The sequence below is a fragment of the Macadamia integrifolia genome, chromosome 3 (genome assembly GCF_013358625.1).
Source record: "Macadamia integrifolia cultivar HAES 741 chromosome 3, SCU_Mint_v3, whole genome shotgun sequence".
NCBI classification, from domain to species: domain Eukaryota; kingdom Viridiplantae; phylum Streptophyta; class Magnoliopsida; order Proteales; family Proteaceae; genus Macadamia; species Macadamia integrifolia.
In genome coordinates, this window is record NC_056559.1 from 11,951,970 (window position 1) to 11,976,769 (window position 24,800).

The window sequence follows — 24,800 nt, forward strand, 5'->3', positions numbered from 1 at the left end:
AAAAAAAAAGACGTAGACGAAGAAGAACCAGAGGAAGAAGAGGGAAAAAAGAAAAAAAAAAGAATCGTAGGCGAAGAAGAAGCAGATGAAGAAGAGGGAGAAGAAAAAAAAAAGAAATTGTAGCTCGAAACGAAGCAGGGAGGGAAAAAAAAAATTACAAACATACATACCTTTTTCGAGGACGTTGAAGAGAGAGTCGTTGGGTCGTGTTCAATCGATCGGTTGAATCACAGCGGTTCTCCGACGATTGTTAGTTTGTAATGGCAGTCGCAGGTCACCGGCCGGTAGAGAGAACGACTGAACGAGAGAAATGGAGGGTTTTAAAAAAACTTTGCATGTTTTATTTCCCCCCACCACCAAACCTTTTTATTTTTTTTTCTTTTGTTGTTCACTTGAGAGTAAATGATTCCATGTATCTCACATCCTTTAAAAACCTGTACTTCAGCAAATGAAAAATTAAGAATCAGAATATAAAAAATAAATAATTAAGTAAAAGTAAAAAAAAAAAAAAAATACACCAAGGCGGTCGCCTTTGGTATAAAGGCGACCAAGGCGACGCCTTTTGGACGCCTTTATACCAAAGGCGACCGCCTTTTATACTTCAGCAATGGCGTCCCTTGCCGTGACCCTAAAAAAACGCTTGGACGCCTAGGCGACGCCTTGACAACTATGATCATGACTCTATCATGATTTTATATTATAAATAGGGGACTTGTGTGATCAGTTAAAGACACACAAGCAATCTCCCATTCTTTCTGTTAACACATTTGTTATAATTTGTGAGGTTAATTTGACGGAACAGCAAACAAGGCAAAATCCATTTATATAGAAATGGAACATAAGGTTATAATATTATATGCACATTTTCTTGATTAGAAAATTTTAGACTATTTTATGGCTGGACATCTATCAATTTGCAACTCAGTTTAAGGCCAAGTTTATTGATGAGAAGGTTATTGCATGATTGCAATGGAAGATGACACATAGCTAAATGAAATAGGCAACTTCCCTTCAAAGGCAATGTAATTGAAGCATTGTGACAGACGAGGGTAAAATTTTGGCCAATCGCTTGGTAAGCCCTTTGAAAGCTTGCTGATGTGGTTGAGCTTTAAAGGATTTTGAAGGTGAAAACAATGGCTTTTGGGCCTCAGAGAGCTTTTTGATACACTTGGTGAATGTCTTTGCGTCCTGAATTTTTTTTATGTTCATGAAACTGGAACTTGAAAGGGGCTAAAAAGAAAAAAATGTCTGTTGATGTCCCAGATAGAAGGTTCTCTTTGGGTGTCTTGAACAGGTTCAGGTTGGTGTCTGATTCTTAAGATCCTGTGGTAATAACCTATCTCTACCCGTTGGAGGAAGGGACTTTTCGGTCAAGATAAAACATAAACCAGACTTAAAATAAAATAAAATAAAATAAAGAGAACAAATAAAAGAAGAAAATCTGGCAAACATCCAATAAAGGGGTCTCAGATTGAATATCACAAAGCATCTGATTTCATTGCCTTCAGAGATGTGCTAGACCCATTTATAGGTCTACATTATGTTTGCTAAAATCTCTCGGCTTTTGGTGATAATTGGCTCCTTTAGTTTGAAGCAGAGGGAGTGACTGCAAGGTTTAAAAAGAAAAGCATCTAAGATTGCAATCATCCAAATTTGCTGCAAATGTCTGTTAAGATCAAGAATATATAGAAAGAAAAGAAAAACGGTGAATGCTGCAGAAAGGATTCTCAGGTTTAATATTGTTAATACCTGTTGAGAATCTTGAGATTTGCTAATCATTCTCATTCTACATGAACTTGTTGAGTAAGGGATCAAACTTCATCTCTTACATAGCCATTGAATTGTTTTGTATCAATATCGGTATTATCAAAACTTCTTCCATTGTTTTCCATGTAACTGCTTGTTCTAATATGGAAATGATCTCCAGGGTACACTGACTGCAATTCGGGACTGGTTCAGAGACTACAAAATCCCAGATGGCAAATCTGCTAACAGGTTTGGTCTTGGCAACAAGGCAGCGGACAAGGTAAACAGGTTCCTGTATTACATTTTATGTTTGTACTTCTCTTTGTGGTATTATTTTAGCTGCATGTTTTATGGAAGTTTTGTACTTCTCCAATCACAGTAGGAGCTGAGTACCTTACAAAAAGTAGCTTCCTACCCCAAAAGAGTCCAGTTAGTGTGCTCCTCCCCTGCCCTTGTATTTGGTGTCTTCTTGATGAAGTTGACTAAACCTACCAACAGGCGTTAGGCTGCAACACGAGACAGAATCACAACTGCTACTTAAAACCATAGTTGAAACAAAATTAATAACTTAAGGATCTGATCATCCTCACATTCTGGTCGAATGAAGGTGTAATGGGGTGGAATGAATGCCAAAATTGGATAGAAATCTGATGGTTGGATTTGGCTATCCAGGATACGTTTCAGAAATAGGCAAGTGATGAACCAGAAATTTAGGAACTTCAATAAATATCAATCTAATTGTCTGATCAGTATCAAAATTAAATATCAATCTAATTGTCTGATCAGTATCAAAATTTGGACTTCCCTATGTAGTGAGGAACAAACCATCCAAATCTCAGTAACCATCCAAGGGCTAGATGTCCCTAGGTAAGGACTCCTATATGCAGCAGGAATGCACCCAAGACGGGGGTGTCATCAGGTATAAAAACACAGCAGCCAAACTGAGTTAAAAAATCAATCCCAAATTTTCCCTAATGAGCAGGTTGATGATTCCCTTGGTAACCCCCACGGAAATTAAATAATAACTGTACTTACTTGCAACTGTAGGGAAGAAGAATAGGAATAGAAGAAGGGATATGATCAGATTTCCTACCTGATCTTGACCAGATTCACTCCCAGTTGACCTCAGAGTCCCACCGAGGGGACTGCTGTCTCTCACAGTAGCAGAACCTGTTTCTCGCAGCTCCATGTAGTAAAAAGCTGTGAATCTTTATTCATAATTTTTTTTTTTTTTTTTGGTGGGGGGGGGCCTCCAAGAGCTTTACATGCATAATAAATAGGAAACGAAAAGCTAGAATCATAATGGGCATAGGAATGACTATTAGCCAATAGGAAATAAGTTTAACCACAAAAGGAATTTAGGGTAAACTAAACGTCATTAAGGAGCTTAAAACAACCAAATAACTTGAAAAGAACCACCTCACGCTGGAGTAGGTGCAGTCCTAAAACAACTAGGAATACTTAATAAAACTGCCTTGGAACTTATAATAGTGTTCTAGCCTTGCAAGCAACTAATTAAACAATAAAATAGATCCAAATATAAGACCCCATGACCTGGTTGTTGTGGTGTACCAGAACACCTCAACTGAGTCAACTCACTGAGTTTCTTTCTTAGTATAAATTAATGGAGTTGGTGACTCAAGTGAGTTGAGGTTGCTTTTCTCCTTCGTTGGTACTTTTTAAGGTATCTATCCTGCTGCTTATCTGCATCACTTTTCTACTTGGAGAATGTGAAGCATAGGGCATTGGAGTATGAAGTGCGTCAGTTGATCTTGTTGGACTGCCATTATATTCTTCCTGCTGTTTCAATTTGTGGTGCACCTCGATTTGGAAACAGTAAAATACGATAGAAAGGCAAGGTTATCCTTATCCATATAAACCTAAAAATGTCAGTAATGACTTCCAATTAGAAAATGTTGAAAGCTAGTAAGAGAGTGGGAAAGTGAGATCTCGGTAGAGATTGAGAAGAGATGAGTCTTAGGGGATTCAATTGAAGAAGATACTTTAAGGATGAGAGGAACTGAAATATGAAGGGAGAAAGATTTTCGTGGTAGTGTTTAAGTAGGAAGGTGGGGTATAATTGTGGCGAGACCAGTGGGACCTCTATTGGATTCTGTAACTGTGAATCTGGTATATCCATGTTATTGGAACCGCATGACCACTTAATGGGGTGGCTCTGGAGGGCTCCCAGTTTGTGGGATGGAGTTAGCCCATTAAATGTCAGGGTGGGGACAACATTATGAGTAATGGTTGAACAATTGGGATCACCTTTTGGGACTCAAACACAAGACAACCTGCTTAAAACAGAGCGGGGTTCAACTCACCTAAGCGGTGATTGGTGGCTTTGGAGGCATTCAACCTACAATAGCTATGCCTATGTGCAATCGCACTGTATGTATGGAAGTTGCAATTGTGAGCCGACCCCATTAAGTTGGGATAAGGCTAAGTTTGTTGTTGTTTGTGAACAAGAAGGTGTGCGGTCTGACATATGACTGTCTGTACTTTGATTTATTTGAATCACTACTGGCACATTCATCTTGTCTTCTGCATGGGGTAGTTTATTAATTCTTTGGTTTGTGATTGTATTTGCCCTATGCTTTGTGTGTGTGATAATCAGGATTATGCTTTTAAGGTCATCACTGAGACACATGAATCTTGGGCTAAACTGGTCAAGAGATCGATTCCCTCAGGAGAACTTTCACTCATGTAAATGCTATTCCTCATTTGATTGTAGAGTCAGAAACTCAGAGTGCTGCTGCTCGTTCTTCAGGACGCATCATGTATTCCATTCTTTTGGGCGAGCGAGACCCTGTGATATCTTTTTCTAGATGATCAAATGATTAGCATATTTTCTGAACTTTATTAACAACTGAAAAATCCAAGTGAATTGGTTGCTTGAGCATAATAAAAAGTTAGTTGCTTGAGCTATGTTGATCTGCACCAACATATTCGATTGAAAAGAAATAGCCTAGTTGAATATTCATCCTAAACAGGTTTTCCTTCTGGAGCGGGTTGGGCTGGGATCTTCTATTTCAATCTAGTCCGTTCATTGCCATTTCAGCATCATATTTGGGGAGTGGAGATCCTTTTTCAGCTCTTGTTTCCCCCTGGGATTGCTAGAGCTAAGACTCATCAGTCAATCGGGACAGCGGAGGCCAGGGCCAAAAGTTCAGTGACAGAATTTGTTTCTTTTTAAATGAACTTCACTCACCGTAAACCAGAGCATTTTTTCTGGGCGATGTAATGGTTCAGTCATATCTCATGTGACTATCCATGAGTGCGTGCCATGGTTAAAAAAGGGTATCGGCTGAATCGGATGGTTTTGCAATTTTGATAAAAAATTTACCCCTAATATGGGATTGGGCGGATGTTGATGTTGGATACGAATGAGAATTCGTGATCGGATACTACTTTTTTAAAACCATGATGCCAAGGCTGCACTCCAGAGCCCCTTGGGGTTCACACCCAGGTGTTGAGGTGTGTGCCCGAGGTGCATCCAGCCGATAGATGTGCTCTGGGCTCTCTCGAACGTTGGAGAGGATAAATCCTTTGCCCACTTATTTTAGGATTTGGGGGTGGGGTTTTAGTCTAGCATTCCCCACGCCTAACACAGCTTGGTGTGGGATCATTAGACTGACTGACTGGAGAGTATACATGGGGCGGGCTGGCAAGTTGACAATGCTTTTCTAGAGCTTGTGAACTGTGACTATCCTTTCTGCTTTTGGTTTGGTGTTTTAGAGGTTGAAGACAACCTCAACAAAAGATCATGGGTTGGCTTCACTCCCATATTGCTTATTTCAGGTGATCATTCAATCAAACCATGGTTTGCAAGATGGTTCAAGTAATAGTTCCAAATTTTAGGGGTGTCAAGCAACATGCCATGGTACAAGGGGTGTCCAAGTAATTTCAATAATCTTAATTATGCACCTTATACATCCTATGGATGCAAACCAATAATGCAAATCTCTGTCATGTACGTCTTACCCTCTTCATTCCATATGTAATTTCTTCATTCTAATATATAATATTAGGGAGAAGGAAAGGTATTCCACCGGTATACAATATTCTAGCAGGCATCACCAAATGGGGTGCTAGATGAGATATCATACAAAAAAGGTAGAGAGGTCATTTCAAAAGGGGTATTGTGAGACACAACGAATGCTAACTTACGTTATATCAACAGCATACTCAATCTTTTTCCACTCTTATATTGCCAAGGCTGTAATCTCAATCTCTCTCTCTCTCTCTCTCTCTCTCTCTCTCTCCACATAAGCATTTGAATCCTTAATGGAACGGAGCCCCAAACCCGAGACCTGTGTGGGTAGTGTTAAATGATGAAGCTCTTCAGCTAGGCTCATAGTCCGAGTCCAAAGTCCAAACACATAATGCAATCACGGTGCCTCTTTATCAATCCCAGGGAAAAGAGTTCTAAATGAATTTCCATTTAGTTATATCCTAAGCAGGTGAAATGTTTGACCATAACAACCACCACCATAACCTTAACTAAATGAGATCGACTATATGAAAATAAAGAAGTGCAAACCAGAGGTTAAAATGAAAAAAAAAATGGACATAAGAAAAGAAGGTAAAGCAATAGAGAGAAAGAGGCATCGGCAACAAGTGTACAGCTATAAATGAAGGGAAAATCTTGTTGTCACCATATTTGTGACAACTGCATATAAACATGGCTCTCATTCTGTCATGGACATAACCAAGAATATGACCACCTCCAACCAGCAAAATCTAGTGATTCTACTTCCCATAATCATAATGCACATGTTTATCTGTGATCTCATGGAGAAAAGATTGAGAGAACAAACCCAAACAGTTTTTTTCTTTTTCCTTTGACCTAACATATCTTAACTTCTTTGAGACTCTACACTTGCAAATAATAAGATAGCAGCATATCTTCTGAATTGTTTACGACATAAACATTTACTAATTACAACTTTGCAAGAAAACTGACATTTTTTACATTCCATAATCATGCTGCCCAAGTCTCTAAAAATCTGTTTATCTGTGATCTCATGCAGAAAAGACTGAAAGAACAAATCCCAACATTTTTTTTCGTGACATAATATTTAGTAACTTCTTCGGAACTGTACATTTGCAAATAATAAAATAGTATACCTTCTGAATTGTTAACAAATATAAACATTTAGCTAATTACAACTTTGCAAGAACACTGACATTAGCTACAGCACTGTGTGAGCATCCTTGCATATGGGCCAAACCAGAATGAGCAACTTCCTATTGTCAATAAGAATCATGGTTCATGTAGACTCCTCTTGGGTCTCTGTCGTGTTTCCATCAAGTAATGGCCTTAAATTTGACCTATCGACTGCTATGGCATGATTCTCAATGTCTTCATTGAATCTGTCCACACTACGGAAAAATATCCCTGCAAAAGTAGCCAAAGGAAAATTACAAAAGAATTGTAGACCAAAACCAACCAGGAAAAAAAAGCGAGAGAAGCACATAGCTAAGGTGTAGCTGACCCATTTTCTGCCCCTTTTTTTCTTCATATGAGCCGGCTGCGTATCATATTTTTAAATGTCTTTTACAAACTCCAAGCCTAAGAATTTTCTCCCAGGAAATCTGTTTTCAAAACCCTAGAAGATGACTAGGCCTAGTAGGAGCAAGACTGTCGAGACCTCTCATTTTTATCACTTTTTCTTGCTTTCCATTTTTTTTTTTTTTTGGTTGGTAATAATTCCCTTAGAATGAGCTCATCAGTCCTTTGTATATCTTTCTAATTATTTTCTTTGTTATTCTCGAATAAAAACAAAACCTTCATTAGATGGGTTTTTATTTATTTTTTTTTTTTTGGGGGGGGGGGTGTTTGGGGTGGACATAACCTCCATCAAATGGTTTGGTACAAAGATAAACAAACATTATTAAAACTCACCACCCAACCAGGAAGTAGAAAACCCGTAAGATACAACTATTGAAACAAATAGAACATCTACGAGACAAAAAGCAGCTAATGAATAAGGACCAGTAAGGACTATGTACAACCCTTATGTAACACAAAACATTATTAGGGATCTGTAAAACCAAGATTTTGGGAACTAAATATTAAATAATGACAGAAAGACTCACACCTCTAGAATAAAACTAAAGCAAAAAACAACGAAGTAAATGAAGTAGACAACAATTATTACACAGATGGGCAGGCTACTTTTCGGTTTGGTTTCGATTCGGTTCAGAGGGATGATGAGGTGAACCAAAACCAAACCAGGAACCGACTCGGTCTGTATTTGGTTTCGATTCGGTTTGGCTTGGCTTTAGTTCCAATTCGGTTTTGTATTACAGTTTTAATTCGGTTATGTAAATGGTTCCACTTTTGGATCATGATTGTTATGGACGAAAGGCCATAATGGGCTCAAGTTATGGGCCTCATGTCATTGTTAACTTCAAAATTGTCTTAGCATGTGAATATGTGATGATAAATTGCAAAAAAAAAAAGTGTGAATATTCATATATTCAAACGGTAATTCGGTTTGAATCGTCGGTTCTTATACCTTGAACCGTAACCGAACCAAACTGAGTTGAATACTCATATACTCAAACCGAATCAATTTGGCTCGGTTTGGCTAGGTTTTGGATTCGGTTTTCTGTTACAAATTGACATCCTTTATTTTGAAGCAGCGTTGTTAATATGCAGATTTAAAATAAAGCACTCTAGACGCATTTTATCAAAGTAGGCACATGTAAATCATCTAAAATGTAGCATAATGTCAAAGCAACAAATGAAATATGATACTGAAAGATTTTAAAATATTACATTAGAAGATGTATAGTACATGCTCAAATCAACAAATGAAAAACAACTAAACAGAATGTTAACTCTACAACATCACATTGATAACGTGGAGTAAAACATTTGACATACACAAATAGAACCTATAACAGAAAAGTAAAAAACATCTCTATTTAAAAGCCAAGTAAAAAGCATCTGTATTATATAATACACAATTGCATGCCTAGCACAAAAATGGTGTCCATGTGTGCACCTATAACCAAGGCTGCCTGCCTGGAAAATCAGGCCATTGCCTAGCTTGTGTGCACCTGGATCCCATGGAGCACCATGGCTGGGTGGTGTCTTGAAAACCTTGACAACACTGATTGTGAATGAGATTCTTTGAGGGCCAACAGACTCACTCATGGGCCTTTTTACTTTGTTGGGACTAAGAAAAAATGAGAAAACTCTATTCTCCACAAAGTGAAAGGCACCAACATCCCCTTTTGGTTTCTAATTGTAAAATCCACTATGAAAGGACATACTTAATCCTATGCAAAATATAAGATTCCAAGATCTTATTTGTGAATTCCTATTCTAGTTCATTTCCCACATTGACATGTGGATTTATGTTGCAAGGTTGCCAAAGTTACGCATCAAAAATCCAAAATTTTCTATAGATGAAAATTTCTTTCTTATGACTATCCCAAGCACAAAAAATTTTTCTGGGAAATTAATGTTCAAGGCTTTATTAATGTCCACTGAGAAAAATTGTAAGAAAAGGGAATTGATAATTGAGTACAACATACCTATACACCATATTCCAGCAGCTAGGAACAAGATAGATGTTAGAATTAGAGCTGTTTCCCTCCAGTTGTTAATAGAATCCTGCAAAAAACATTAAAAATAGATCTTAGAAATAAGTCCAAAATTCTTAGCAGGTGCATCATATCTCCAAGGTGAAAAAGAAACATGAGTATGAATTTAACATCCAATAGTTTTTTTTTTCTTTTTTTTCCCACCAGACTAAAGCTTAAACTAAATGAATGAAACACAGTAAATAATAGAAGCCATCAATAGACTAGTACACTGAGTAAAGCTTTAAAGGAAGAAAAGCTTTCCAATTTTTGCTCTTAATACCATTTATCGGCATACAGTTATCCAATTTGGTCGCTTGCACTGATATGGGGCTGTCTCGAAATATGTTATCATGAAGTCTAGCAGGCACATCTAAGTGAACCAGGTTTCTAGGTAGTTTATGATGCAGGCAACTCAAGCTCATGATCTCTCATCAGACACTATTTTGCTCCATTTCCTCTTGCTCCTTGGATATGCAACTGGAGTTGCAAGCACCATCCTAGGTTGTTGAACTCCCTTTGCAACCTATACATTTTAGAATTTTGGATCTGCCCCAAATTTTGGGTTTGTCTAACTCCTTGCTCTCATTGGAAAGCTACAGGTTCAACGGGAAATGGTTAACATCCTCTACTACTTGGAGAAGCAATGATGTAGATGCATATTATGGAAGGAAATATGAGAGGAAGAAGGGTCCAGCCTTAGTCCACCTGAGTGGCTAAGGTCCAGCCAAGAAGTCAGCCGAACCCCGACTTGGTCCACCTGAGTGGCTAAGTACAAATAAGGGCTAATTGGGCCCATCGGCTAGGGAAATAATTAGTAGTTGTTTTAATTAATTAGTGGGCCACTGGGCCACGAGTCCAAATTGTCTTAGGACTCTATTGTTTTCCACATAGGTTTATTATTCCTAATCAATTTTGAATTCCTAGTTGTAGTAGGAGTGTCTAGTCCTATTGGGAAACTAGCTCCTAGTTGAAGTAGAAGTGTCTACAGTCATTATGTTAGAACAACTGGGATAGTTGTGGGTGAGAAGCCCTGGCCGAGACAGCCACTCCTCCCCTACATTCCCTTACCTCTCTTATTTTCCACAGTTAAAATTCTGTTTCTGTTCACTGATTACAGCAGCTATTAATCGCAGAGAATTCAGACCGTCCTTGCAAGATCGATCATCAAGAACTGCCCATTCTTGAACCAATCGATCTCTTCTTTTGGCCAAATCTGAGGTCTGATCTGCAAGGCTTTTTAAGGACTGGTTCAACTCTTCAAGAGGGCCACTCGATCTCTGTTGGGAAGCCATCAGCCGCTGTTCACTTCTGGTTTTTCTGCAGTTCTTGATTTTCTCTCCTAGGTCAGAAATCAAGAACTTTCATAACTCCATAACCAGCCGTCAGAAGCTCTTCATATTTGGGGGTTTTTGTACCCCTGGTGGACCCTACAATTGATCAAATTTGCAACTCAATTGGAGCCATACAGGCCTGGCCGCACCTCTATCTCTCTCCAGTTCTATAGCAGGTCTTTCTCTCTCCTATCGGATTGGGTTTTGGGCTGATTTTGCTCCTGTATGGGTATTATATCCTTGGAGGTTTATTTGATGGTCTTATTTATTTGTTTCATACTTCTATTTGTATTGTTTGGGGTTATAAACTGCTGGGGTAGTTTCTTGTAATCTACTCCTGCATTAAGCCCAGAAGAGTCACTATGCAACCTAGAAGGAATGTCCCAGCTCAGAATGATGAGTATGATGAGTATGACAATCAGCTTTATCAGCCTAACGATACGTATAAAGTCAAGTTAGAACTGAAAGAGTACAATGGGAGGCACGATCCCCTCTACTACCAGGACTGGGTAACTTCCTTTGATGACTATTCCCGTGGTACGTATGCTGAAGAAAGGAAAGTCCAATTAGTTGTCACGAAGTTAACTGGTGGAGCTAAGGACTCGTGGCGGAATGAAGAGAATAGGCTGATCTGCAGTCGTTAGATGCCTCACAATTGGGAAGACTTGAAATTTATCTTTAGCGATAGATTCTTACCACCCACCTATCGACGTCGGCTCTACAATATGTTGAACACTCTCAGGCAAGGTACTATGACTGTAGGAGATTATATTGATCATTTTAATGAACTACTTTCATGAACAGGAGCCCATAAAGAAGATGAAGAACTGCTCATATCCCGTTTCAAACTGGGGTTAAGGTATGATATTCGTGAGAAGCTCGGTGTGATCGAGATACCCTCCTTAAGTACTTGTTTTGACAAATCACTAGAAGTAGAGGATCTGATCAAAACAACCTCTAGAAGGTACATCCAGCCAACTGATAACAAAAGCCTTATGTACCAACCAAACCCACTGGATTTCCTACCCAAGCTCCACAAGATACACAAGATAAGGGGAAGGCTCCAATGGGAAGGGAGAGTGGATCTGTGACATGCTACAATTGTGGAAAGACTGGACACACAACAAAATTTTATCCTAAACGGGGATGATCCAACTCTGTCATCAGTGCCATCGAATCCAATCTGGATTTACAAATCCACGAACCTCAGGATGATGATTGGACTGTTAATGTTGCAGTTGAAGGAGAGGAGGATAAACTGGAAGATGAGCTTGCACCAGAGAATGATGATCCTCATGCTTATGTCAATGTGGTTGCAAGAATCCTAGTGTCTGAAACTAAGGGTGAAGACTGGAGGAGGCACAATATCTTCTACACCTTAATGTCTAGTGGACCTCACAAAGCTCAAGTGATTGTAGACAGTGGAAGTTGTGTGAATGTGATATCTCAGGCCTTTGTCATTGATGGAAAGCTTAAGACTGAATCCATCCACACCATACAAGGTATCTCTTCTAGACAACAACACCATGGCTGTAACTCAACGGTGTTCAGTCCCATTGAAGGTCTCAGATTATGAAGAAAGTGTATGGTGTGATGTCATCCCCATGGTCTTCACTGATGTACTACTTGGAAGGCCTTGGTTATATGACAACAATGTGCTAGTGGGAGGTACTAAGAACCAATGCATCTTCGATCACAAAGGCAAACCATTCATTCTAAACCCACTCAACATACCTCAGGTAAAAGACAAGTTAAGGGCTGCCCAACTAAGGAGACAACATGTCTTAAAGAATGTTGCTAAGACCTCCTCCAAAACAACCACTGAGCAAAAGAAGCAACCATGCAAAGAAAATTTCAGCACGAAGAACACTGTGTACAACAAGCTATGAATGCTACCCCATAGAGAATTCCTGACCATTAGTGAAGAAACCGGCCTAATCATAGCTCTTGTTACCAAGGCTGCAGAATCAGTGATAGAAGTAAAACATCCCCCACAAATCAAACAATTACTTGCTGATTTTCAGATTTGGTGCCAGAGGAATTGCCTGATAAACTACCACCGATGAGGGATATTCAGCATGCCATTGGCCTTGTGCCTGGGTCAGTACTCCCTAATCTACCCACTTACCGTCTCAATCCTACAGAGCATGCCGAGCTCAAGAGACAAGTGGATGATTTATTAAAGAAAGGGTTCTTGGTTGAGAGCATGAGTTCATGTGCAGTACCAGCCCTATTGACACCAAAGAAAGACGGATCATGGCGTATGTGCATTGACAGCCGAGCTATTAACAAAATCAAGGTAAAGTACAGATTTCCTATTCCTCATTTGGATAATATGCTTGACATGTTGACAGGAGCTTCCATCTTTTCAAAGATTGATCTACAGAGTGGCTACCATCAAATTCGAATCCGTCCAGGGGATGAATGGAAAACAACCTTCAAAACAAAAGAAAGCCTGTATGAGTGGAAGGTTATGCCTTTTGGCCTCACCAATGCACCTAGCACTTTCATGAGGGTGATGACACACGTACTACGACCCTTCATCGACAAATTTCTCGTAGTGTACTTTTATGACATATTAATATACATCAAAGCACAAAATGAACACTTGGAGCATCTGAGACGTGTCATGAGAATACTACGGGCAGAAAAGTTGTACATCAACTTGAAGAAATGTTCTTTTATGCTGCCCAAGGTCATCTTCCTTGGTTTATTGTGTCTTCACAAGGCATAAAAGCTGATCCGGAGAAGGTAAAAAGTGTCGTTGATTGGCCTATTCCAAAGACTTTGACCGACGTTCGTAGCTTTCATGGTCTTGCTTCATTTTACCGACAATTCATCCGGAATTTCAGCGCCGTTGTAGCCCCAATTACAGAATGCACAAAAGGGAGAAAAGTCCCATTTCAATGGACTCCGGCAGCCACTAAAGCTTTCAACTGGATCAAACAAAAGATGACAGAAGCACCAGTGCTTAGACTACCCAATTTTGATCTTATGTTTGAAGTGGCTACTGATGCATCCCATGTTGGGATAGGAGTGCTTATGCAAGAGGGCCATCCGATTGCCTTCTACAGACTACAGTGAAAAGTTGATGCAAAAAGAAGGCATTCTACTTATGATTTAAAACTCTATGCCGTTGTTCAAATCCTGAAGCATTGGAGGCATTACTTAATTGGCAGAGAGTTCGTGCTCTATTTGGACCATGAAGCACTCAAATACTTACACTCACAAAAGACCCTTAGTGATCGGCACGCTAAATGGATCTCATACTTGCAAGGATATGTATTTGCTCTCAAGTACAAAGCTAGGAAGGAGAATCAAGTGGTTGATGCACATAGTCGAAAGGTGATGATGATGAACACCTTCACAGTACAAAGTGCAATAGTGGAACACATCAAAGAGGAGTACATTAGTGATGCTGATTTTTTAGAAGTATTCAACAACCTCAGGCCCGTATTAGTGTGGAAGCCGATGAGTTCCTTAGACACATCACGGAGGTACATGCTGATGTTCGTCGTCGCATCGCTGCTAGCAATGATGGATACCAAGCAACTGCCAATCGACATCATCGCTACGTGGAATTTCAACATGGTGATATGGTAATGGTTCGAATTCCACCTGAGGTTTCCTCCTGGTACAGTGCACAAGCTCCATCCTCGGAACATAGGTCTCTACAAGGTCTTGAAGCGCATTGGCACTAATGCTTACATGCTAGAGCTACCTCCTACTCTGAAGATCAACAATGTCTTCAATGCAGCTGATCTGACGATATATTTGGGACACCATTCTGATGACGGTGACACTGAACACACCCTCAAACTTCCTCAATTTGCAAACCCTAAAGATGATGTCATCGAAGATGCTCTCGACAACAAGTTCACCACGGTTCGTGGGGGCAAAGGGTACTACTCCTTCCTCATCAAATGGAAAGGTCGACCATGAGAGGATTGTACTTGGATCCATACCGATGACTTTCAACGTATTGACACGGACCTCTATGAGCACTACATGTCCCTTACCCATTCATCGGAGTTGAATGATTCTAAGAAAGGGGGAGCTGATGTAGATGCACATTATGGAAGGAAATATGAGAGGAAGAAGGGTCCAGCCTTAGTCCACTTGAGTGGCTAAGGTCCAGCCAAGAAGTCAGCCAAACCCCTACTTGGTCCACCTGAGTGGCTAAGTACAAATAAGGGCAAATTGGGCCCATCAGCTAGGGAAATAATTAGTAGTTGTTTTAATTGATTAGTGGGCCATTGGGCCCATCAAGTTGAGTAAGTGGTATGTCGAGTCCAAATTGTCTTAGGACTCTATTTGTTTTCCACATAGGTTTATTATTCCTAGTCCAATTTTGAATTCCTAGTTGTAGTAGGAGTGTCTAGTCCTATTAGGAAACTAGCTCCTAGTTAAAGTAGGAGTGTCTAGTCCTATTGGGAAACTAGCTCCTAGTAGTAGTTTGATTACTATTCTGCCCTCTATAAATAGAGAAGCCTATGTACTGGGATAGTTGTGGGTGAGAAGCCCTGGCCGAGACAGCCACTCCTCCCCCACATTCCCTTACCTCTCTTATTTTCTGCAGTTAAAATTCTGTTTCTGTTCACTGATTACAGCAGCTATTAATCGCAGAGAATTCAGACCCGTCCTTGCAAGATCGATCATCAAGAACTGCCCATTTTTGAACCAATCGATCTTCTTTTGGCCAAATTTGAGGTCTGATCTGTAAGGCTTTTTAGGGACTGGTTCAACTCTTCAAGAGGGCCACTCGATCTCTGTTGGGAAGCCATCAGCCGCTGTTCACTTCTGGTTTTTTTGCAGTTCTTGATTTTCTCTCCTAGGTCAGAAATCAAGAACCCTCATAACTCCATAACCAGCCGTCAGAAGCTCTTCATATTTGGGGGGTTTTTGTACCCTTGGTGGACCCTACAATTGATCAAATTTGCAGCTCAATTGGAGCCCTACAGGCCTGGCCGCACCTCTCTCTCCAGCTCTATAACAGGTCTTTCTCTCTCCTATCAGGTTGGATTTTGGGATGGTTTTGCTCCTGTATGGGTATTATATCCTTGGAGGTTTATTTGATGGTCTTATTTCTTTGTTTCCTACTCCTATTTGTATTGTTTGGGGTTATAAACTGCTGGGGTAGTTTCTTGTAATCTACTCCTGCATTAAGCAGACTCTCATGCTAACCTCAAGGATGCCCCACCCTTACTGGGAGAAGCAGCAACCCAGGCACCGGCCTTAGCATATTCACCCAAAAATACTCACTAGAGAAGACTATTCATGATGGAGTTAAGCATCTTACTCAACGCATAAAGACTTCCATGCCAGTCAAGGCCTAAAAAAAAAAAACCCTCATCTCAAGAAGTTCATCAAGGAATCTGAGAAGTATAGACCCAGATGTGAAAAGCCAAAAAGATAACGTAGAAGAAATTATTGACAACACTCAACCACAAGGACCTCGACAACACACCTCGCACCAAACAGAACATAAGAAAGATAAGAAGACAGACCAGAAAGTTTAATTACGGCCCTTAACTTGGCCTAGATCAACTCTGTGATATTAACTCCTCTGCTTTTGATGGCCTCCTCCTTCTGGTCAACCTAAGTGTCATAAATACCTGTGTTTACAGCTAGTGCACCTGCAGTTTTGTCCAAAGTCTATGGTATCAATCACACTGTAGTTTCTAATTCCATCTCAACTGCAGATCTCTAGTGCATGGTCATCTCCACCTTGAAAGATAAGGTTATAAGGAGGGAGGCAGCTTCCCCAAGGTTTGGATAAAGTGTACTTCCTTGTGTAGGCTTACACTCATTTCCTATTGACATGAAGATCAATTGTTCTCAACAGTCGAGGCTTAAATAATGTGTTTGTGGGAAGTTTTCAGTGATACAGATCACAGACAGAAAGCGAAAGAAAAGGTTTTGGTTCATTATTGAACCAATTTTTCCCAAACCAGGCCATGTGATTGGGATTATTTTGTAATTTTTTATATATGGGAGTTTTACATAGGATTGGTAACGCAGGATACTGGATTCCTTATTTTAGTGTTGGTTTCCAAGTTGGTTTTTCTCTATCTTAGAGTGTCATTAGGAATTTTTATCTTTAAATATGCATGTAACTCAACGATAGAGATTAATGAGTTGAAGTTTACCTCAAAGGCTGTGAGTTGTGTATGACCAGGTTAGTCAATCTCTCCCAATCTCCATTCTTATTCCCTCTATTTCTTCCTCTTCTTCTTCTTCTTCTTCTCCATTCCCCTACCTGCGATTTGCTGTTCTGGGTGACCTATCAGTTGGGAGTGATTCATCTCATTCTTCCTCCTTTCTTTGTTCTTCCTATTCTTTCTTCTTTCCTGTTACTATTTCCTTGCTGAACAACCCTGTTTCTGTTTCCCCAGAAGGATTTTTCCTTGTCTTTTTAGTAACAAGCAACTCGCCCAAAACTTTGAAGAGGGAGATATTAGAGCCACGTGTTCAAGACGAGGAGTACGACCAAATCTAAAACTGATTTAAGATTTTACATCTAGTTCAAAGGTGATTAGAAGCAGGAAACCTGTTTGAGCTTTCAACTGTTCCATACTTTTCTCAATTTCAATTTCTTTCCTTTCTTTCAATCTAGTCATATAAGGCAGAGCGCATGCAATTTGGAGATCCTCCTTTTGCTGCAGAAGAACCAGGATAGGTGAAGTTACCCCCAACCATCCCGCAGTTATTGCCAAATGAATCAGCGATGCCAAATTGAAGACCCCTTCAACTGATTTGTGGCATAATCCACATAAGGCCTCCCAGAGACAACAGATTGATGGCACATTGTCATTTACAGCCTAGATGTGGCATGTGATGCAAACGCTGGAGGCAAAGATAGAAAAGGGCTTAGAATAAGGGAGCACTTGGGGGGAGGGGAGTTTCCAAGTTACCAAGCTCCAGCTGTGGGCTTCTCTTTAAATTTTTCAACATTTCTTTTTGGTTTCTATTTTTATAGTTCTACTCCAAATAGGAGTTATCAATTTGCTCCTATTTTCTGTTCAGAGAGGAGTTTCTAATTTTATTGATGTTGTTAGAACTGGAACAAGGGGCTGTTAGATCCTTCCCAGATTGAGGTAAGAGCATATGAATTTGACAAATATATGATCTCTTCCTGCAAACCATGTTAGATTCATAGTTTTGAATTGAGCTGGGAATCCATCTATTCTCTATCTTCATTCTAGTTCTAGTCTACAGAAGTGCAGGATCTGATATCAAGTCGGGAGAACTGTTATTACTTTGATATTGATCTAGTCTTCTTCCTGTGATAATTTTTCTGTCATTTGTAGTTTGAAACATCACTTTTCTCTCTGTTTCAAGTTCCATTTTTCTAATTGGTCTTGGCTATCTCAGTTTCACTACTTATTTATCTTGGTTTAAATTTGAGCTTTCCCTTCCTTCTGTTGCATCCAAATTCTGTTCAACTTCAAGAAAATCTGATCCAACTGACCAAATAACACCCTCTAATGTGTCTGCTGGATAACCAGTGTCTTTATTTGGATTGAAGGTCCGAGCCTGTAGAACACTTGATCATAGTTTCAGTTTGAAACATCAGTTTTGTCTCTGTTTCAAGATCCATTTTTTATTGTTCTTCTCTCAGTTTCATTATTCATTTCTTGGTTTTAATTTGAGCTTCCTCTTTCTTTTGTTACATCCATATTCTGTTCAACTTCCAGAAAATCTGATCCAACTGACCAAGGCAGACCCTCTAATCTGCTGGAGAACCAGTGTCTTTTGTTTTGATTGAAGGTCTGAGCCTGTAGAACACTTGACCACAGTTTCATGCTCTTTCGATTTGGGACTTCTCAAGTTGTTATATTTGCCTTGAACAGTAAAAAATTTCTGTGTCTGAAATAACAATTGTCTTTTTTTCTTTCCGCCCCATATCAGTTCAATCTACTACATTCTGCAATTCAGATTATCCTATTTTTTTAAACCGAAATACATTACATTGCCTTTGGCATATAAGGGTTATAATCTTCATAAAAATGTGATTGGGTTTTCCAAATGGACATCAGATCCACCCCAGGAGCACCAATTACGTGTGGATCAGTAAATCAAGCCCATAGAGTCATTGACCCCAAGTGACATGTTTAAATCAGAATGCACCCTCAACTGACCTATAGAATTTTGATGGCTTGGCACTATTTAGACATTCTCGTAGCTTTCCTAATTAATACCATTGGTTCCATGACTATCCATCCAGCCTTTGTGGGCAAAAAATGATGTATTACGGTATCATGATCCGATGCAGGCATGGAACTTAGGCTGGGGATTGGAAAGCCATGTGGCTGATATCTAGCCCCTCATAAGAGGCTGGGGTCTATTCCCAGCTATGGGCCTCGGTTAAAAGTCATAAGCATAGGCTTTATTCCAAGTTCACTACGAGTTATATTGGTCTGGGTTTTAATCTTATAAGTTATAATGGGCCAACTTGTAAGTCCATATTTTGGGGTCTTCGGCTATGCACGAAAATTAGTAGGCCAGTCTCTAGGAAGAGTTTAGCAAGCAATTGGTTTGGATCCCAGCAATAGAGTCCAGTAGGGAAGTCTTATGCCCTCTTTGGTATCATTTTTATTTTTTATTTTTATCTATTTAACAAAAATCATTAATGAAAACCATTTTTTATCAAAACATAAAAATGGTTTGGTAACTACTTGACAAAAATGATTTTTTGTGAGAAATAGTTTGGTATCTCTATGTGCAAAATAGTTTTTTTTAAGAAATGGGTGAAGAGATTTCCTTCACCAATCTTTCTTATAACTCTCTTTCTCCACTTTGGACTGAAGAAGAGGGGGCAAGGGGCTTGGATATCTAATTACAAAACAAATGACTACTTTACCCCTCCATATTGAGCTTTTAAGCACATGTTCATTAAAGTCCAGCGCAAAAAAAACTGAAAATCATTTTTGGCCAAAACACATAAATGAATCTTGATCTTTTTTTGGTTTTTGCGTTTTAACAATTTGTTTTAAATAGAAACAAGCTCCATAAATAATACCAAATGCAGCCAAAACCATTTTTGTGAACAAAAATAAAAAATAAAAATGATACCAAAGAGGGCCTTAGTCATGTTATGAGTAGGTTTTAGGAGAGGTCTGATTAGTCTATAAATATGTGTAATTGGCACAATAGCCAACAGTTTTATGAGTTGATGGAATTCTGGTTTTCGTGTTAGAGCTAAAAAATTGGTGCTTGGGTACAAGTCGCTTGGTATTACTTCTCAGATTTGGCTGGTCAGTGAGATTTATTTTTCTATTTGTTTCCTTTAAAAAAGTTCAGGTTTTACTCCATAATTAGTTAGATACTTGAAATATTTTTAATATTATATTCTGTTTATATCAAATAGAAGCTAGTTGGGTTCTTCAGCTCTGAAATCCTGAATTTATTTGCCAAAACATATAAAGTTGGTGCATCACTTGGTTAGCTGGCTATTAACTTCAGAAACTATTTACTAAAAACACACTTTAGAAAATTTTATTCAAGCAGTACAGATTAGAAACTTCTTATATTTTGGTGTTCACAATAGTTTATTTGCTGGTTGTTGCCTAGAGACAAAATAATTTATGTGTCTGATACAAAATCTGACTACCAAAGGGTACAGCATAAGTGGGTCATTGTAAAAGAAACGCTGCTTTCTCTTCTCCTTCGCCGCCATTATCCCACTCTTAAGAATGATAGGATCAAAGAAAATAATTCCCACTTCATCAAATTAAGAGAGACTTGGTAATGAAGCCAACAATTACAACATCCAATTTATTGGGTCAGATAAATTCTGTATGACAAGGATCAATAAATTAGGTTTAGGAGATCACAGCAGGATCAAGACAGAGAGAGAGAGAGAGAGGGGGGGGGGGGGGGAGGGAGTTGATTAAATAAGAATTTTGTTGATAGGCAAGGAAATAAGAGGGATAACCAAAAGCAATCTTTGACAAAAATTATCAGAAAGATAAGTATCTTCAAATCCAATGTCAAGCTGACCCAACTAGTTTTACCTTCCAAATGAATACAGAAAGTTAGGCGATGGAAATGACAGAGGATGTGGCGAAAAGACCACCCTGCTCCCCTGGTTGGATGCCTGTGCACCTCCCCCTGATTGGTTTCACGCTGACACAGTGGCCATGTGACCAGGTAGGATCCCCAGCCCCATATAGAGAGGGTTGGGCATGCCGCCAGCTTTGAGTAAGCTAGCAGTATGTACCAATCACAGGACTGGACACAGGAGGTCTTTTCCAAAGGGAGAGGAAAAAGGATGACACACGCTGGGAACCCTGGCAGTGCGCCCAGCCTTGTCTCATATGCATATATATATATATAGGGAATGTGTTTTCTATCAGTAAGCAAGGCCTACGCCAGCGCTCCCATGTGTCTATATCTCTCCTTCCCGAAACAGGGGGCAGATATATCGTCTCATATGGAGAGGCGAGAGATAGACACATAGGAGCGCTAGAGTAGGCCACACTCCCAAACAGAGTTCTTTTTCCCATACATCTTATAAAATCCAAAAAGAGAACCTCTGTATCTGTCTCTCTCTCATACAAAATTATCAGAGGGGGGGAGGGGAGAGAGAGAACAAGAGAGAAGTGTTAGGTGGCGAATCATGGAACAGAACAAAATGGAAAGAAACAGAAGAGAAGGATAAGAGATTAGGGACTACATGAGCAGACTGCGGACGACATAGGTGAATGAGGCCCAAAACACAGAACCCATATAAATCCCAACCATGTTTAGCTCATTTGAACAAGAATTAGCTGATCCTGGGACACAGTTGAATGAGATGTTTGAGGGAGCTAAAAATTGAACCTTTTCAATGAGGTGGACTGAATAATAAAAAATCCCACTCTAATCAGCCGCATCCCAAATCCAAGTACGGGGGCCAAATATATGAATGTAACTACTGGCACACCACATTGGTAAGAATGCAACATCCGTCTAAATTGGCTTTGATAGTAAAGAAGAATTATAATTAACAAATGAATTAATGAACAAAGTAAGTAATTGGTTGTGAATTCATCACTACTAATGCATAGACAATATGACCAACAGTTCTGAAGTAAAATGTTACAGTTAAAAAGTCTTCAAAGATGTTGGAGATGGAAAGTGTAACAGACGAACCTGGAGAACCCCAACAAGTGGTGAGGAAGGAACATCTCCAAAGATGTGGATTGACACAGTAGACATTGCCATAGATAATGGTCTCATGCTGGGAGTAACAGAGTGAAGGCACACGTAATTCACAGGACCCTGCAGAGGTGAATTAAATTGTTAGCGTTATTAATACATGTAGCCCCAATGTGAAATGTTTAATAAGATACTAATATGCCTATTCCATCTAATAATACAGAAAGAAATAACTATTCCAACCAGAAGGTTAAACATCGAGCATCAAAAGGTATTATACAGCTTATATTTAAAAGAAAACAAGAATCGCAATTCTATCATTTCCCAGAATTGGATCCAAATGTGCCTTTCATTAGTATCTGAAGTAGTATCAGCTCCACAGTTTTCTGACAATAAAGTATAGTAAAGCAAGTTGTCAATCAGATTGATAATAAATCATCCTGTAAGAGTTTTGACAAATGTGTAACAAAACAACTCTTCAAATAAGCTTAGGAATGAATATTCACAGCAGCATGAAAGACAAGTGTGCAAGAGAGCAATATCATCTGCAAAATGGAATGAAACAACTAAAATCCTAACCATGGTATACAATTTTTTAATTTCCTTAAATGTAATTTACCTGGGTGGCAAAGACCATCAATTCACCAAGTGAAAAAAGAGCTATAAAACCATATAGGTTCCTTGAACAGAAAGAACTGAAGCAAAATATTGCCCCCAGAAGTGTTGATCCAGCAAGAAGCTGCAACAAAAATCAAAAGTTCTTCAATTATACACGTATTACAGAGGAAGAAAACAAAGAAAAGCAATTATATTATGTTTACACGGTTGAAATTTTTAAAACCTCGGATAATGATGATATTGGTTTCTTATCATATTTGCAGTAGTTTTCTTCATCCTTACAAATCAGAATGATGTATTTTGATTTTCCAAATCCCAGTGAGAAAACGGGCCAGATATTCTTCCCTCTTTTTTTTTTTTACTCCTTTCTTTGGTCTCTGAAAGCTAACACATTATTAATGAGAGGAGAAGGAAGGAAAAGTCAAACAAGAGAGGCACCTGGGCAAACAAACAAACAAACAACTTGCAATGTGTTTACACAACCAAACTCCAACCAGGATTCCACATCTCCTGAATACTCACTGGGAAGATCCTCTGGAATGAAAATGACCGACATTGAACACCAAAGATTATGCAGATCAATTGACAAAATTGATCTGCACTCAGTCCTCTTTTTTTTTTGTTTTTTTTTTTGGGGGGGGGGTGATAACAGAAGAAATGGGAATAGCACAGAGCCATCAGCCTTCCCTTTTAAGTACAGGAAGCCCCAACCCATGAGATTATGAAAGAACCTATATCCCAATTGTGGAAAAGAATGCCCAGACACCAATCCCTTTCGAAAAGGGCCTTCCCTAGCACTTCTCAGTCCTATTTATGAACCAATCATCTTACTACATTTTAGGAGCTCATTAATTTTCCCTGAGATTGTGATGTTCTACCTAAACCCATTACCCATGCAGGAAGTCATCCCATAGAGCTGCAGTGACTGGGGAATGCATCAGAATGTAAGGCGAGGTCTCTTCCACTTTCTGTAGAGGTTGTGCACTTGGTGGCTGAGAGCCATCATCCCGTCTTAAAGTGCATGTCAGTGGATAGCTTGTGCCAATTCCTAAGCAGACACCCGTGCCAAGAAGTGAACTTTGCTTGGCACTTCAATCCATTTCAAACTTCGCATCACAGAATAATGATTATGGGATTCACAAATGGTATCGATGAAACTATGCATAATATAACAAATCCGAATATAAGAGATTATCATCCTCCCATATTTGGGAAGGCAACTTGAGATAGAGGGGATCCACAATTCCATAATCTTCCAACACATGGCACAGACCCATTTGAAGATCTCTCTAAATTTAATCTTATATATAACTCATAAATAATATCTATACCACAAGTAATAATAGGCATGGCAAGAAAGGCAGAAAAGACAACAGTCAACCAAGGCATGACCAGCAATACAGAAAAGTGTCAGACTCCTAATCACCAAAGCCTGAATTGCAGCAGACACTACAGAACAACAGAAGGAAATATAGGCCCCAGTCCCTATCATCCAGATACCAAGAAACCTAATAGTAACTAAGACACCTCTCATCAGCACATTTAGGGGGCTAAATATAAGTATAGAACTTAGATTCAGCAGTAAAAATATAGATTCAGCAGTAAAGATATGCTGTTTCCAACCACTCCACATCTCAGTAACACCAGGACATATATCATATCCAGTTACTTTACCTAACAAGATTAACTTCTTGAGTTTATTTTAGGATGATCTCTCATTTCTTTTTCCCCATGATAAATAACTAATTTAGACAACAAAATACCAAGTTCAATTGATTCTTAGGTTGCACGATGTCTCAACTTACATACATGCACCTGAAATAGATAGTATAACTTTAGTCTGCATGTGTCGAAGTAGACTACAGAAGAAAGTGTAAATAAGAAAAATAAATAAAGTTCAAGAGCCAAGACAAGAAGTCCATGAACATATAATTCAAATTCAATTTACCTTAAAAGCATTGGAGATTGTGGAATTCATGTAATCAAGAACAAAACCTCCAGCTACTGTTCCAACAATGCCACATATAACTGTAATGCCCCCGAACACCATATCTGCATTACTCTGCAAGGAAGACCTGATCAACTAAAAATGCAATTATGATAACTGAAGGGGAGAAAGAGTGGGGTTGACACGCATAAAAATGTGAAGCCCAAAGAGCTAGGGGCAGGCCTAAGTATAACCTCGGGTAGAGCCTATAGGAGGGCAAGGATCCATGTAGCTGACCCCAGCTAGTTGAGATCTTCCTATCCTGCTGGGCTGTGCCACTTCCCTCTTACTCCCTTCTTTCTTTTCCCATCTCTCATCTTTTCCCCTCGTCCTCCCCCCTCTCTTTCTTTTTGGACTTTATCTATTTGGTTTTG

The 24,800-nt window shown here is 39.3% G+C and overlaps 2 protein-coding genes across 2 annotated transcripts in view; one reads left to right on the forward strand and one right to left on the reverse strand.

Annotated features, from left to right (window-relative positions):
- The window catches only part of LOC122074545 (soluble inorganic pyrophosphatase 6, chloroplastic-like), a 12,463-nt gene extending 7,789 nt beyond the window's left edge, over positions 1 to 4,674 (forward strand). The window contains exons 5-6 of the mRNA XM_042639416.1: positions 1,928 to 2,026; positions 4,364 to 4,674. Of these exons, the coding sequence (XP_042495350.1) occupies positions 1,928 to 2,026; positions 4,364 to 4,456 (192 nt within the window). The 3' untranslated portion in view covers positions 4,457 to 4,674. The remainder of the gene's footprint in view (positions 1 to 1,927; positions 2,027 to 4,363) is intronic.
- Positions 4,675 to 6,695: 2,021 nt separating this feature from the next.
- Positions 6,696 to 24,800, reverse strand: part of LOC122074762 (probable sphingolipid transporter spinster homolog 2) — a 53,657-nt gene continuing 35,552 nt past the window's right edge. The window contains exons 12-16 of the mRNA XM_042639723.1: positions 24,388 to 24,501; positions 22,441 to 22,560; positions 21,816 to 21,944; positions 9,298 to 9,376; positions 6,696 to 7,147 (exon numbers count right to left, since the gene is read on the reverse strand). Coding sequence (XP_042495657.1) covers positions 7,020 to 7,147; positions 9,298 to 9,376; positions 21,816 to 21,944; positions 22,441 to 22,560; positions 24,388 to 24,501 — 570 coding nt within the window. The 3' untranslated portion in view covers positions 6,696 to 7,019. The remainder of the gene's footprint in view (positions 7,148 to 9,297; positions 9,377 to 21,815; positions 21,945 to 22,440; positions 22,561 to 24,387; positions 24,502 to 24,800) is intronic.